The 14687-nt window shown below is 32.9% G+C and overlaps 1 protein-coding gene across 1 annotated transcript; it reads right to left on the reverse strand.

Annotated features, from left to right (window-relative positions):
* Nucleotides 1-7075: 7075 nt before the first annotated feature.
* On the reverse strand, nucleotides 7076-10152 carry LOC131627775 (uncharacterized). The gene is made up of 5 exons (XM_058898633.1): nucleotides 9993-10152; nucleotides 9559-9752; nucleotides 8324-8408; nucleotides 7584-7649; nucleotides 7076-7496 (listed from the first exon to the last, which is right to left on the reverse strand). The coding sequence occupies exons 1-5, from the start codon at nucleotides 10074-10076 to the stop codon at nucleotides 7404-7406; spliced, it is 522 nt and encodes a 173-aa protein (XP_058754616.1). The 5' UTR covers nucleotides 10077-10152; the 3' UTR covers nucleotides 7076-7403.
* Nucleotides 10153-14687: the final 4535 nt, after the last annotated feature.

Genomic DNA, 14687 nt, shown 5'->3' on the forward strand with positions numbered 1-14687 from the left:
GAAGATAAGTGTCGCAAAACCATACACAAAATAACTACAATTTGGCACTTATCATTTATCAACCAATGACTAACTTTCTCCATTCAATGTTGTAGAAAACTGGGAATGAATTGTTAATTATATTTAAATGTAGAGTTAAATTTCTCACACAACCCAATTTTTGTAATATTACAGATAAGTTTGTGCATAGTTTTTTTTATTATTAAATTTACGAAAATTAAGAAAATTAAGTACATCGGAACTTTTTGATTAAATTATAGAAATTAACAAAGTTGTTACTCGCTCTATTATAATTATAAGATATTGTTATGAAATTAACTAAAACAATAGAGAGATCAAAGAGAGGTAGAGAAGAAAGAGAGCAATATTATCTTATCTTATTTCAAGTGTGTTTTACATTGTAATATGGGTCTCTATTTATAGGACTCAAGGGAGATAGAAAATCACACATATTAAACACATATTAAGTATGAAATAGGAAGATGAAGAACATGGAGATAGATGGACATCCACTAACATAAATATTCATAACACTCCCCCTTGGATGTCCATTGAGGATATGCCTCGTTAAAACCTTACTAGAAAAAACCCAGTGGGAAAAATTCTAGTGAAGGAAAAAGAGTACAATATCCTTTGAATGTGAATTGCCTCGTTAAAAACCTTACCAGGAAAACCCAATGGGACAAAACCATGGTGAAGGAAAAAAGAGTGCAAAACATATGTATTTCTCCCCCTCATGCAGACATTTACATGTGAGACGATATTCTTTGTAGTTGTTTCTTAAAATGTCTTCTTCGAAGTGACTTCATGTAGTGGTAATAGTAATGCGGGATTTGATGAAGTTGTTTCCATGAGTTGTTTCATAGATCTCCATGAAATGGTTGTACCATCACATGTAAACAAATAGCCTGTTTCTGATCTACTATTGTGAGAATCTGACAAGTAACCAGCATCTCTAAGATAACGAAGTATATGTTTGACTCCGTTCAAATGTCTTCATGTAGGTGAATAATTGTATCTTGGTAATAGATTGACCACAAACGATATATCAAGACGTGTATAATTAGCAAGGTACATTAGTGCTCCAATTGCACTAAGATATGGTACTTCAGGACCAAACAATTTTTGTAATCATTTCTTGAGGCCTGAAAAGATCTTTCTCTACATCTAATGATATAACAATCATTGGAGTAGACAACGAATGAGATTTGTCCATATAGAAGTGTTTCAACATTTTTCTATATAATCTTCCTGGTGTACAAATATTCCATTGTCCAAATTCTCAATTTGTAAGGCTAGACATAATTTTTGTTTTTCCTAGGTCATTCATCTCAAACTCTTTCTTTAAGGAATTTATAGCTTTTGGAAGCTCTTCAGGAGTTCCAATAATATGTATCACATTCACATAGATAATTAGTATTGCAAATTATTTTCCACATCATTTTATGAAAATACAAGTACAAATTGAATTATTTGTATATTCATCATTTAGTAAATATTCACTGAGGCGATTATACCACATGCATCCAGATTCTTTCAACTCATACAGAGACTTGTTCAATTTGATGTAGTAATTTTCTCGAGATCCATAATTACGTGCCTCTGGTATATTGAACCCTTCAGGGAGTTTCAGGTAAATGTCACTATTAAGTGAACCATACAAATAAGATGTCATTACACCCATCATGTTCAAATTATGCCCTTCATGTGTTACAAGGCTAATTAATTATCAAAAATCGATTGAATCCACTACAGGTGAATATATCAAAATCAATCTTAGGTCTTTGTGAAAATCATTGAGCAATAAATCAAACTTTATATCATTCTTATTTTTCTTTTTCACAAAAACTCATTTATATCACATTAGTTTCACACCTTGAGGTGGTCGGACTACAGGTCCAAAAGTGAGTCACTTGTAAAGTGAGTTTAATTCTTCTTCAATTGAGTATATTTATTTTGGCCAATTCTCACTTAGTCTACAATTTTTAATAGACTTTGACTCATGATCCTCGTTATCATTGATCACTTTTAGCGCTATATTGTATACAAAGATATTGTCAATATTGACTTGATTTGGTTATCTCAATTTCGGTTCCATTCCATTTCATCCATGACATAATTTATCGAGATCTCTTTATTTCATATTTCAAGTACTTGATTTGTTCTTCTGGAACTGAAAATTAAATTAGGTCAAAGTGCTCTTAGCATTTTCATATCCTCACTTGGGTCATCTTTAGTTTCTTTTCTTAGTAGATGACTTTTAACATTGGAACCGACTTTCATACCACGCTTCAGGCGCAGCAATAACTCATTTGAAATATTATATTATCCAATAGGAGAATCCACTTTGAGTGGAGTATTATCAGCTGATAATTTATTTCATAAACTTTGCAAATGAATAATATTTTGAACTTTTGATTCATATTGGTTTGTACGAGGATCAAGACAACAATTTATTTTAAATTGTTCATTTGAACTTCTTGTTCATGATTTCAGCTGTTCATTTGAACTTCTTGTTCATGATTTCAGTTGCTTATTCTCTCCCCCTAATATTGGAAAACTTAATTTATATCAAGTGATAATCAGCCTACTGGGCTACAATCAAGTATTTGATTATTTGCTCAAATTATATCCTCAAAATTGAGATTCATATTAATTATATTTTTCCAATATTCTTTCGTGACTCATCTTAATGTATTATATTGGAGCAATTGGAATATACACAACACATCCAAATGTTCACTTAGATGAGAAATATTAGAATAAATTAGGAAGGACTAAGATATAGTATCTTGTTGGCTTGATGCGAATAAATATCTTAATATCATACTTTGGGTGTTTCAAATATATAATTTAGAATTGATGATCTCATAAGTATCAACCATATAATTAACTTTAGACGTCTAAAGAATGGATCTTCGGGTCCATTTTCTTTTTATGAACATATATTACATGATATTCAATATCAATTTTAATAATATATGTGATACTTATACAGGAATTTCTATAAAAAAAAGTTCAGAAAACAAGATCTTAGTCTAATTAGGTGAGAAAATAATTTCACAAACTTCTGGTTGTGAATAGAGACATATGCATGATATTTTAGTCGATGCAACAGTTAATGTCATAAAAACGCAATTTCTCATATTTTTATTTTCTTTTAGAAACACACAAAAATTTAATGGATTGAAGAAACTTCTGGTTCTTCAATACAAATTATTCGCATCATATTATATCCGAGATGACCCAACCGATTTTACCAACGACGCATTTAAGCGTAATTTGTAAACTACTGGTTTACAATGACATGTGCTTAAAGTGTACTAATATAAGTGTAGTCCAAGCCCGAGGGAAAAATCGGTAGCTTTTCTATTATACATTTTCTGTCCAAATTATGTTGTGTAATACAACGATATTTAATACCTCCAATATAATTCAAAATCAATATAATAGTATCTCATGATTAAACACTTTAATCATACATATGCATATGAACATATTATCATATAATTATCAAAAAATTATCCCTTATAAAATTAAACATATTTAGTCATATAAAATCATATTACTAAAATTATATCGTCATATAATTAATTTATTTTACTATCCTTCAGGGATGATTGACAAGTTCTTCAGGAACTGTATAAATAATTTGTTTTGCTATCCTTCAGGGATGCTTGATAAGTTCTTCAAGAACTATATTAATAATTTGTTTTGCTATCCTTCAAGGATGTTTGATAAGTTCTTCAGGAACTATATAAACAATTTGTTATAAACAATGATCTAAAAAAATATAATCATTCTTCTGGGATACATTAAAATTATGTGTGTCATTCTTCCGGAATGACAATCTTTTAATGAGCATATTACAAGTTATAAAATTTTAGATCGATAAATCAAAAAATCTTTATGAAATCCTTTTGGGATATTTTAGTATTCTTCTTGCAATCCTTCTAGGATGTATGGAAATCACAATTGATATTATCCTAATCAAATAACATATAATAGCTTGAAACTAAATCAAACAAAAAAAACATACCTGGGAGCTTCGTGCTGATAACGTGTTATGAAATTAACTAAAACAATAGAGAGATCAAAGAGAGGTAGAGAAGAAAGAGAGCAATATTATCTTATCTTATTTCAAGTGTGTTTTACATTGTAATATGGGTCTCTATTTATAGGACTCAAGGGAGATAGAAAATCACACATATTAAACACATATTAAGTATGAAATAGGAAGATGAAGAACATGGAGATAGATGGACATCCACTAACATAAATATTCATAACAGATATATATTTTTCTTTCATAAGTTTTGTTTGTTTCTTAATATAAAAAACACTAAATTAAATCAATTGGTAAAAGCTCAATAATATGAGTGCATGAACCTCAAAGGTAGTCGGTGAAAACTCTTTATTGCTAATAATTTTTATATTGGATCAATCCATATAGAGTTTGTTCCGTCTTTAAATAGATCTCCGACTAGTGGATAATGAAATTGGTCTCCTTAGATTAATCTACTTCAAGGTCGGATATCAAATTTTTAAAATAATAAACTAATAATGTTTGAATAAAATAATATTCAGGGTGATCAGTTTTGTAATGTTTGAATTGAATCACAACTTGATTCGAATAATTTATAACTTCATTTCAATCATACAAAGTTCTTTATAAAAGGTCAATGATATATTTGATTTGAATCACATTTAAGATGAATCAAATCACCCGGTTCGAATCATATTTCTTACCATTTGAAGCATATCACACTAAAGATTCAAAACATGTAAGCAACTTCCATCTCCATTTAGTCAAAATGGCTAAATTAACCAATCGAAAGTCCCTAACTCCTAACCCCTATTTACTCCTAGGTTTACAAACATTATCTCACTTAATCGAAAAAATCTTGGTTTCTGGTTTCACCCCTCCAAAGAAACTTTCTAACCTAAAAAGCTTTTTTTCAAACCTATACTGACATCTTAAAAAATGGTAAGAATATGAGAATAACATTAAGTACAATATTAAGAAGAATCACTCAACCATACAAACTAATATATTTGTGCTTCCAAGAATGAAGTATCCTGGTCATCGAATTGACTAAATGGTCCCAAATAGATGCGAGCCTCGAATTAGCCCCCACAAAAACTAAGATACTTGAAAGGAAGAGTTTCAATTTTAGAGTGGATGAGTTCACCTGCAGAGTCAAAAAATACGGGGTACACATTAACCCCTATAAAATAGCTATTGAAGAAGTTAACCCGAAGTCTCAAAGTCAACTCAAAACCCTTTATGATTGCCTTAATACTATACTCATTCAACACCAAGGACCGCCGCTAAGAGGGTATCATTTGCATACTGAAAATGAGAGACACCAAATCGAATGTTCCCACCCTAAATCCAGAGTGCAGACCAATCTCCTCAGTCCAAGACACTAAACCACTTAGCCCCTCAATTATAAGCAGGAAAAGAAAAAGAGCTAAATGATTGTTTTCATCCTAAATATTATAGATGATTAAATCAGACACTCCCACTTTAAATCCATAGTAAAAGCCAATCTCCTCCGCCCTAGAAACTAAGCCCCTCAACCACAAGCAGGAAGAGAAAAAAAGTAACGGATCCCATTTTGTCAAATCAATTTCGTTGCTAATCTATTGTGCAGGGCACCCATTAACCAACACTACAATATTATCAACGAACACACATGCTTTTATCCAAGATCTCTACTTCTCATTAAATCACAAGCTTTGAAAGTCAGAAAGCTCCGAATGACTGAATCATACGCTTTCTCAAAATTCGCCTTAAAAATAAGACAAACTTTCTTTGATATCTTGGCCAAGTCTATCACATTATTGACAAACCACCACTTCATAGACAAACATTCTCCCTTTAAAAAATATTGTTTGGTTAGGTGAAATAAATTTGTCCATCACTAGTCCAAGTCTAGCAGCCAAAACTTTAGCCACAAACTTATACTAGGATCCCACCAAAGAAATCAACCTAAACTCGCTCAAATGAGACAGAGACTTAACCTTGAAAATCAAAGTCACAAAGTAGGATGCAAAACTATAACATAGAGATGCAAAACAATAAAATTGATCGAACATTATCTCCAAATATTCTATCACTAAATTCTAGAACATTTTCAAGAAGGAGAAATTGAACTCTTCTGGACCATGAATATTATTACCTTCACTCTTCTGGACCATGAATATTATTACCTTCACACTGAAACACAACACAATCTAACTTTCGGAGACCAAAGAATGTGGTCAAACCAAGGTTATCGTTTTTCAATAGAGAGTAGAAAACAATATCTTTGAGACAGAGTTTATCAACATTCATATACCCTTTCAATCCAACATTCTTCAACTTTCAGAGTTAAGATGGCATTCGTCTACCCCTTCTTTTTCTTTTTACAGAAGTATCGGAGAAGGCATAATTAATGTCAACTTCTTTAAGTCACTTGGACCTTGACCTTTAAAACAATTGAGAATCTTTAATTTTTAACAAGATCAAATTTCCACAATTTTAAAACAATTGAGAATCTTTAATCTTTATCAAGAATCAAATTTCCACAACTTTAAAACAATTGAGAATCTTTAATTTTTAACAAGGATCAAATTTCCACAATCGCTTCAAATCTAATCTCAATCTCCTTTGCAGATAAGGTACAGCAGTCAACCAGAGAATCTACCTTCCAAAATATGTGAAGAATGTTAGAAGTTGGGGGAGGGAAAAGTAGCTCCCTGGTGTCATCTATGTGTTCATTATCTATCCAATAGAAAAGGCTTGGAAGAAAGATAGCTCTCAAGATTAAAACTGTCCAAATCAGGTCCTCAGTAACACATTTGATTGTCAATGCAAGTTATGAAGATCGGAAAAGTTCTGAAGCAAAGAGTCATTGAATTTCACTGGAAAGACGTTTTGATCTAAGGAATATATTTGGTGTGAAGTGTACAATTTAATAGCACGGGATACAGGGAGAATGTAGAGTTATATACACAACTTTATTCCTTGGATTTTTTTTCTTTTACAGGTTTCGAGTTAACTTTGGGAAAGGTGCATTGACAATTCAGATGAACAAAATAGAACACTTGTGAGATTTACAATACCAAGGTTAAATCCGTTTCCTCAATTGCACACCATTAACGCTTGAAATATTTCAAAACACTTAATGTAATGCATCTTTGCGCACTTGACAACTCTTAATCCAGGTATCCCATAGATGTCTGCTCTTACAGACACTTTTGTAAACTGTGAAGGATACATGTTCTTGTTGTTTCTTTCCCTAAATGGAGGGGCATAAAAAAAGAAATTGTTGTACATGAAAAACTAACTTTAAGTTACAGGGAAGCTGCATCAATCTGGGATATTTGGGTGATATCTGGGTTTCTATTCCAGCAAACTATCTAGTTCGTGTCTTGACAAACTTGGGTCTAGATGCCTTCTTCTCCAGCTTTTCCCTTTTCTTGCGGGTCTTTTCATCTTCAACCGCCTCCTGATCACAAAATGCATACACAATTTAAGTAACTATGAACCTTCCTGAGTCTTTGAAAATAAAAATTAATCAAAACGGCAATCATACCTCTGAACCTTGTGGTAAAAATCCTTTAATGAAGCCAAAGGATTGGTATGCTCCAAATGCTGGTATCTGGTAAATGTAAAGGAGAAACTGTGTTACTGAGGTTGTTACATTCTCTTTTTTTGTGATAGTTTTTTTTTTACAATTCTTATGTCAAACACATGCAGATAGTGAATTGATTACAACTTAAATTGAGCTCGTAAATATATTTTTTTGGACCAAAAAAGAAAAAAAATAAGTCATCATTCAAGCAGTTGCCAGCCATAGTTGATTTTGTACATAACACCTGATATAATTCATAAATGAGCAAACTACTACACCAGTGTGAGAAAAGTCACTAGGGGTTAAATGATAAGCACACATTTTTGGGAACCTCCTCCTTTTAATAATTCAGTCCCTTTCCCTTCAAGCTGGTTGCTTATGGCACATAAAAGTTCACAATATTTACTAACTTTCAGGCACGCACTAATACGTTAATCTAATGAACCTTTGGACAAATTCCATTTTATGGCAAATGATCATTTTTACTTCTAACAACTATGAGCACATACTGTCAAGCCTAGCAGATAATAGATCTCTTTGAAGCTAAACTACATTTGTTCAAGAGGTATCAGTCCCAGCGTGTGACTACAGCATTAACAACTAAAAGAGTACTACATTTACAGTCCTACATTTTAAAAGAAAACTGCATTTTGGGCCAATAGAGCCACCAAAAGCTTATTTAGAAGCAGATTGGACCTTACCACAAGATATATGTACCAGAACTTTCCAGAGATGATGGACGCAACTTGCACAAAGCTTGTGATATAGATAACATCATGTAAATAGCTACAAAATATGATCAACAGTAAGAGTCATCATACAGTTATAAGATAGCAAAAAAACTTAATGTAGTTGAACTTTATTTAGCAATATAGTTTGGTTTCACATAAGAGGGTCAAGATTCTCAAGAACTATTAGTGACTCAAATCTAAATAAAGGAGAGGGAGGGCTGCCGTCCCAGACCTATGGGACCAGCCGACTATTAACAAGTTTTAGGTCAGTCCAGGGATACACTACAGGCTAAAGCCTATAATATATACACAGCACTTTCTTTCCACAATTATACTTGTCAACCATTTTGGCATGATGGCCATGGAAGAAATCACTAACTTTAGGTTTAGTGAAATAGAGTACAGTTCATATCTGAACAATCCTAGGAGCTTTAAATACTTCAAACATCAGCATTGTCAATTCTGAATAGAGGAAAATGGTGAACTGTCAAAATTCTGCTGCGCAATAGGGTTATAGTGCCACTATAGCTGCTATTTGACAATATTTGGAACTAATTATCTATTTAGCACACCAATACAGACTTGGAAACCGGACACGACACCGACCCACCGATAATGGTAATAATTTGAAAAAATGAATATATTGAATATAATCTCATGTGTAGGTGTCGTGTCGGACACCAGACACGCCTTTGCCTATGCTGTAGTGGTATATAGCTACTGTAGTCACTATTTAAGAACATTGTTCAACACCGAGTGCAGTGTCACACATAAATTCCCCAACAGAAAAAACTACAAAAGATAAAGTCAAAAATCCCTTGGCACGGATAAAGTATAAACAATGATTTTTTAAATCAGATGCACATCTCGTACACATAGAGTGATTGCTAAAAGCACAAATTGGATAAGCCTCAAACTAGTAGAAATTTTAGAAATCTCACAGTTAAAATAAGCTATTAAGCTTATATTGACCCATTAAAATGTCCTTATAAACTTATAGAACTACATGGACAAATTAAATGAACAAATTAAATGAGAGAGCTTATGCAAAAACTGAGATGGAGAAACTAATTTTAACTTGTATGAGAAGCAATTGATTAAATAACTCAGATACAGCAACATTCATTCAGTACTTCATTTTCCATTCGTGGTTAATGGTTATTGGAGATCATTACAAAACCCACAAGACAAGACAAAAGTCATACCCGCAAACTCCACCAGTAGTCATATCAAACCCACCATCAAGAAGTTCACCATCTTCGGCGTAACTAGGGTTCGCCATTTTAGCAAGTTGTTGATAGGGAAAATAATATGCTAGAGAAGTCACAGCAAGGCCAATAAAATGCTTCCAGGTGATGCTGGAATGAAAGATTAACATCCTAATTACTACATAAATAACCTGTTCAAAAGTAAACCAATAAACCAATAATCAATACACTATTTGAGCAACAATAACCTGTTTATGTTTACATGCATTCATAATCTCAAGCGAAGACATGATAATCATACTAGATTTGATCGATTAAGTATTTAATTTTAGAGAATTAAAGTGATAAATCCTAATCAAACTCTTAGGCTAAAAACCCTAGAAAGGTGAATTGAAATTGCAATCGGAGAGAGAGAGTGGTGAGAAAAGTACGTTGCAGGCGATGATGATTTGGCGGATCCTGGCCATGTGACGGGCGTTCTCTTCCTTGCGCTTCTTAGCACCTTGATTCGCCATTTTTCTCACCTGAGACGAATAACGGTGCCGGTGACGATATAGCTGATATGGTTCTACTTCTTCTTTGGGTCAATGTTTAGCTGCTTCTGATTCACGGAAGGAACACCGGAATATTGACAGTGGGCCAAGGCCCGTTATTTAGATTGGGCTCAACTAATTCTAAATTTTAGGGCCCAAATGATCCTTATCTTCATATCAACTTTTTTCTGTGAAGATTTTCCCTCATATCCCTACATTTATTTCTCTACGAGCCGTCTCAGTCCCGTGACTTTCATCTCTTTTGCATTTTCTTTGCCACGCTTCATCTTAACACGGCCAGTTTCAGGTGACACAGGTGGTCGTGTCAGACCTTATGTAGCTTGATTTTTCACTTCCTTCGAAACTCCCCTTTTTGTACTTTTTGGCATTGATTTGTCTCGATTTATTCCTTTAAGCCTGCAAACAGTAAAATACACAACCAAAACATAAAATGTAGAAGAATGAAGTAAAACACTTGACAATATAAAGCAAAGACGACTAAAATCAACGGTAAATAAACGTGTAAAAACCACTAATCAATTTTCATTTGTTACTATTATTAGATATATTTAGAAATATTTTACTATTTATATTACCAATATTATTTATATTAATATATTATTATTATTATTATTATTATATTATTAATATTATTATTAATATGGGTGATTTAAAATTAATATTATTATTATTATATAATATGTATATTGTTAATAGTATTTTTATTTGTTATTATTATTAGATGAATATTATATTATAATTTATTATTTTTATTATATTAGAATGTGTTATTATATTATTATTATGGGTTAGAAACATAAGGTTAGGGAAGATGCCATGCAGATAATTAGAATTAATATAATATTGAAAATTATAATAAAATGACACATAGACATATAAGGCTAGAGAAGATGCCATGTAGATAATTAGGGTTAGGGTTGTGACCAAGGTTGTCATCATGACAACCTTGGATTTATATTAAGTAGATTAAATTATTAAAATGAAATGCTTATGAACATTAGACTATTCTATTACTTTATCTTTAGTTCCATTTTTAAATTATTATTTTTATAAAATTTTATCTACTTCAATTCTTTAACATATATTTTTTAATTTGGAATTTTTTGTTTTAGTAATTATCAACATGATTTGGGAAACTTTAAATGTTAGATATAAAAATCATTTTGACAAATATAAAATAAAAAATAATATAATAATTATATTGTTTATAAAAAAAATTAATGTCACTTTTTATTAAAAATTAATTGTAAAGAATTAATGTTTAAAAAATGAAGAGATATATTTTTTAGTTTAGAAGATTTTTTAAATAATTAAATTTATATAATTTGAAATGCTTTGAGAGAATGACACATCATCTTGTGTGTTTTGAGAGGATGACACATCATCTTGAAGCTAGGGTTTTGTCCAAGGTTGTCATTATGACAACCTTACATTTATATTAAGTAGATATAAAATTTTTTAAAAAAAAATTTAAAATGTCAAATTTTCTCGTATTTAATATTGAACTTTTTGCTTATAAAAAAATTTAATTGAACTTTTTGACCCCTCTACAATATTTTCGAATTTTTTTTAAATTTTTTTTCCAGAAAGTTAGTCGCAACATATTCGTGGGATAATCTAAATTTTCGTGTGTAATAATTATTTATCGAGTAACTAAGTTTTTTGAGTTAATTATTTATTCTACGTGTCACAAAGGACCGTCCTCAGCCAAGGATTAAGTCTTTGTCCATGCTCCCAATTTATCCTATTTTGAATGGTCTTTTGAAGCAGGGAAAGCTTTAAAATCCCAGTGCTAGCATAATCCTAGAAAATAGGATCGACCTCGTGGTTGCAATTTCCTTGCACTTTGATTTCTCTGCCATAATCAACTAGGCCAAAAATGAAGCAGTCGTTGCTTGGATCGCCATGGTGGAAGAAACATGGGTAGAGAATGAAACACAAATCACAAATAGGAAGTTAAAAAGCTTGTTAGAAGAGTTGAATGTTAATAACACTTTGCATCAGTAGAGTATCCCCAATCAAACTGAAAAGCAGAGGTCGCTAACCGAGTGTTCTTAAGAGGACTAAAACGCAAGCTCGAAACATGCCTAGGGGAATTAGGTGGATGAAGTACCAGACGTCTTATGGGTATATAGAACAACCCTCATTCTAAGACCAGCAAAACTCTCATCCACCTTACTTACGACACTAAAGTTGTTATTCTGGTTGAGGTTAAATAGTCGAGTTTAAGGATGTCACGTCCCTTACCAGAGAAAGACAACAACCGAACAATCAGGGAGGAAATTGACTTCTTGAAAGACAATATGGCATTTGTCGCCTTTGCCAACATTGTTATTAAACGAACTATGGCAACTCAGTACAACCGGTGCATCCGACCTATAGAATTCTAAGTATGAGAGTTGGTGCTACATCAAGCAAACATCGGAGATAAAAGCGCTCGAAATGGAAAGCTTGCAGTAAATTGGAAAATTTCGTATAAAGTTTAGACTAGCACCACATAAGGGGTGTATATCCGAGAAACTCTAGCTAGAGAACATGTACCAAAGATGTGGAAAATTGCAAAATTGAAGTGGTATTTCAGCTGAAAGGTGAAAAATCAAATTCTTGTTTACATTTGATGTACTCAATTTATTAGAGTAAAGGATCAAACTATAGTTTACATTTAATTGAAATGGTAAATGATCAAACTAAAGAACAACAACACATGTTGGATGGATTTCGAGACAAACTTGTCCAATGCAGTGAGCATCCCGTACAACTTTATGACTTCCTTCATCGATATCCGCACGTTCATATGGATGACTGATTTGCACCTGTTAGGGTTGGTCTATATCCCTCTTTCAGTAAGGTAAAACCCCGTAAATGTATCAACTATTACCCCAAAGGTGAATTTCTCCTTATTGAGTCTTATGTTGTAGTTTTGAACTCTCTTGAATGCCCGACTGAGGTGTTGGTCATGCGAATCTTCTTGATTGGACTTTATAATCATATCATACACGTAAATCTATAGCATCTCGCATATTTATTCTCGAAAGAACTTGTTCATTATCATTTGATAGATCATACATATGTTCTTCAATCTGAAGAGCATCACATTGTATTAGTAATTGGTTTGCTCGGTCATGAATGTGAGTTTTTTCTATCAACATCAAACATGGGTATTTGTATATATCCAAAATAAGCATCCATAAATGACAATAATTTGTACCCTCCCGAATTTTCTACCAACTTATTTATGTTTGAAAGCTGGTAAGAATCTTTCGAGCATGCTCGGTTCGAGTCAGTAAAATTGACACACATCTGCCACATCCCAGAGGCTTTTTTAAGAAGCACAACATTTAAGAGCCATTTGGTGAACTTCGCCTCTGAATACATTTAGTGTCTAGCAATCCTTGAATCGTGCTAGCTGATGCTTCGGCTTTCTCAAGAGACTACCTTCTTATTTGTTGGGATACATATTGGACATTATGGTCGACGTTCAACTAATGACAGGCTACAATTGGGTCGATACGAGGCATCTCATGAGGAGAGATGACAAAGAGGTATGAGTTAGATCTAAGATTTTTAATCAATGAGTTTTTTAACCTCAGAGGGGATTCTGGCTCTATCTTTATCACCCGAGCGAGATTATCATCATGTTGAACAAACTTTAAGACTCCATCTAAAATCGACCTTATATTGTCTTCATACACGTCAAGGTCGGCCATATTAACTCCTTCCAAAGCCTTTTCCAACACTACCGTGGTGGCGAGGACGCTTTTTTAATATATCATCATGGATGCACCTTGCTATTCTCAAGTCAGCTTCAAGAATGATTGGTTTCCTAGCATCGTTATGATAAGTTTCTTTGAGGTAAACGGGGGAAGTTACTGCATCCAACGTCGCCAAGAAGGGTCTCTTAAGGACGCCATTAAAAGCACTTTTACATGGAACTATTAGGAAAAGGCAGACTTACATTCGTTTCATTTTCTCCTTATTCGAGGGACAATGGTAAGTTTACTATTCCATAGAGGCGAGTTACGAAATCATTGAATGCAGGAAGACTTTTGTCTTCATACGAAACCAAATCTTGCTGGTGAAGTCCTAAGTGCTTAAGTGTGTTGACGTAAAGGAAGTTGCACGAGCTCCCATCATCTATGAGAAAACCAAATACAATACGATTCGCCATATAAGATGCTATGACATGTGGTAGTGTAGAGTTAGGGATTCCATCTACCTTCTTGCGTTCCCGAAATTCTATCATCGACATGTTTCCGCTCTACTCCATTATTCAATGTTTGTCGTTGCTTCTTCTTTGCACTGGGTTTTATCGCGGATCTCCTCAATGACTAAGGATGAAGATGAGTGTGACATCAAAAGATTATATGGGTTCTTCAGTGCTATCTTATTTGTTTTAACCTGTTGTGGTAGTGATCTATTTTCTAGATAAGAGGTGATCTGGTCGTGGATTTCACAAAAATTAGAACTCGATTCTCTCAAACGATGTCATTATTTCGTACTAGAATTAGAATTGTGATTAATTGGTGATTATGCACTCATGATGTAGTGATGCTGATCTCTGATATGGTAGCG

The sequence above is a fragment of the Vicia villosa genome, linkage group LG1 (genome assembly GCF_029867415.1).
Source record: "Vicia villosa cultivar HV-30 ecotype Madison, WI linkage group LG1, Vvil1.0, whole genome shotgun sequence".
NCBI lineage: Eukaryota > Viridiplantae > Streptophyta > Magnoliopsida > Fabales > Fabaceae > Vicia > Vicia villosa.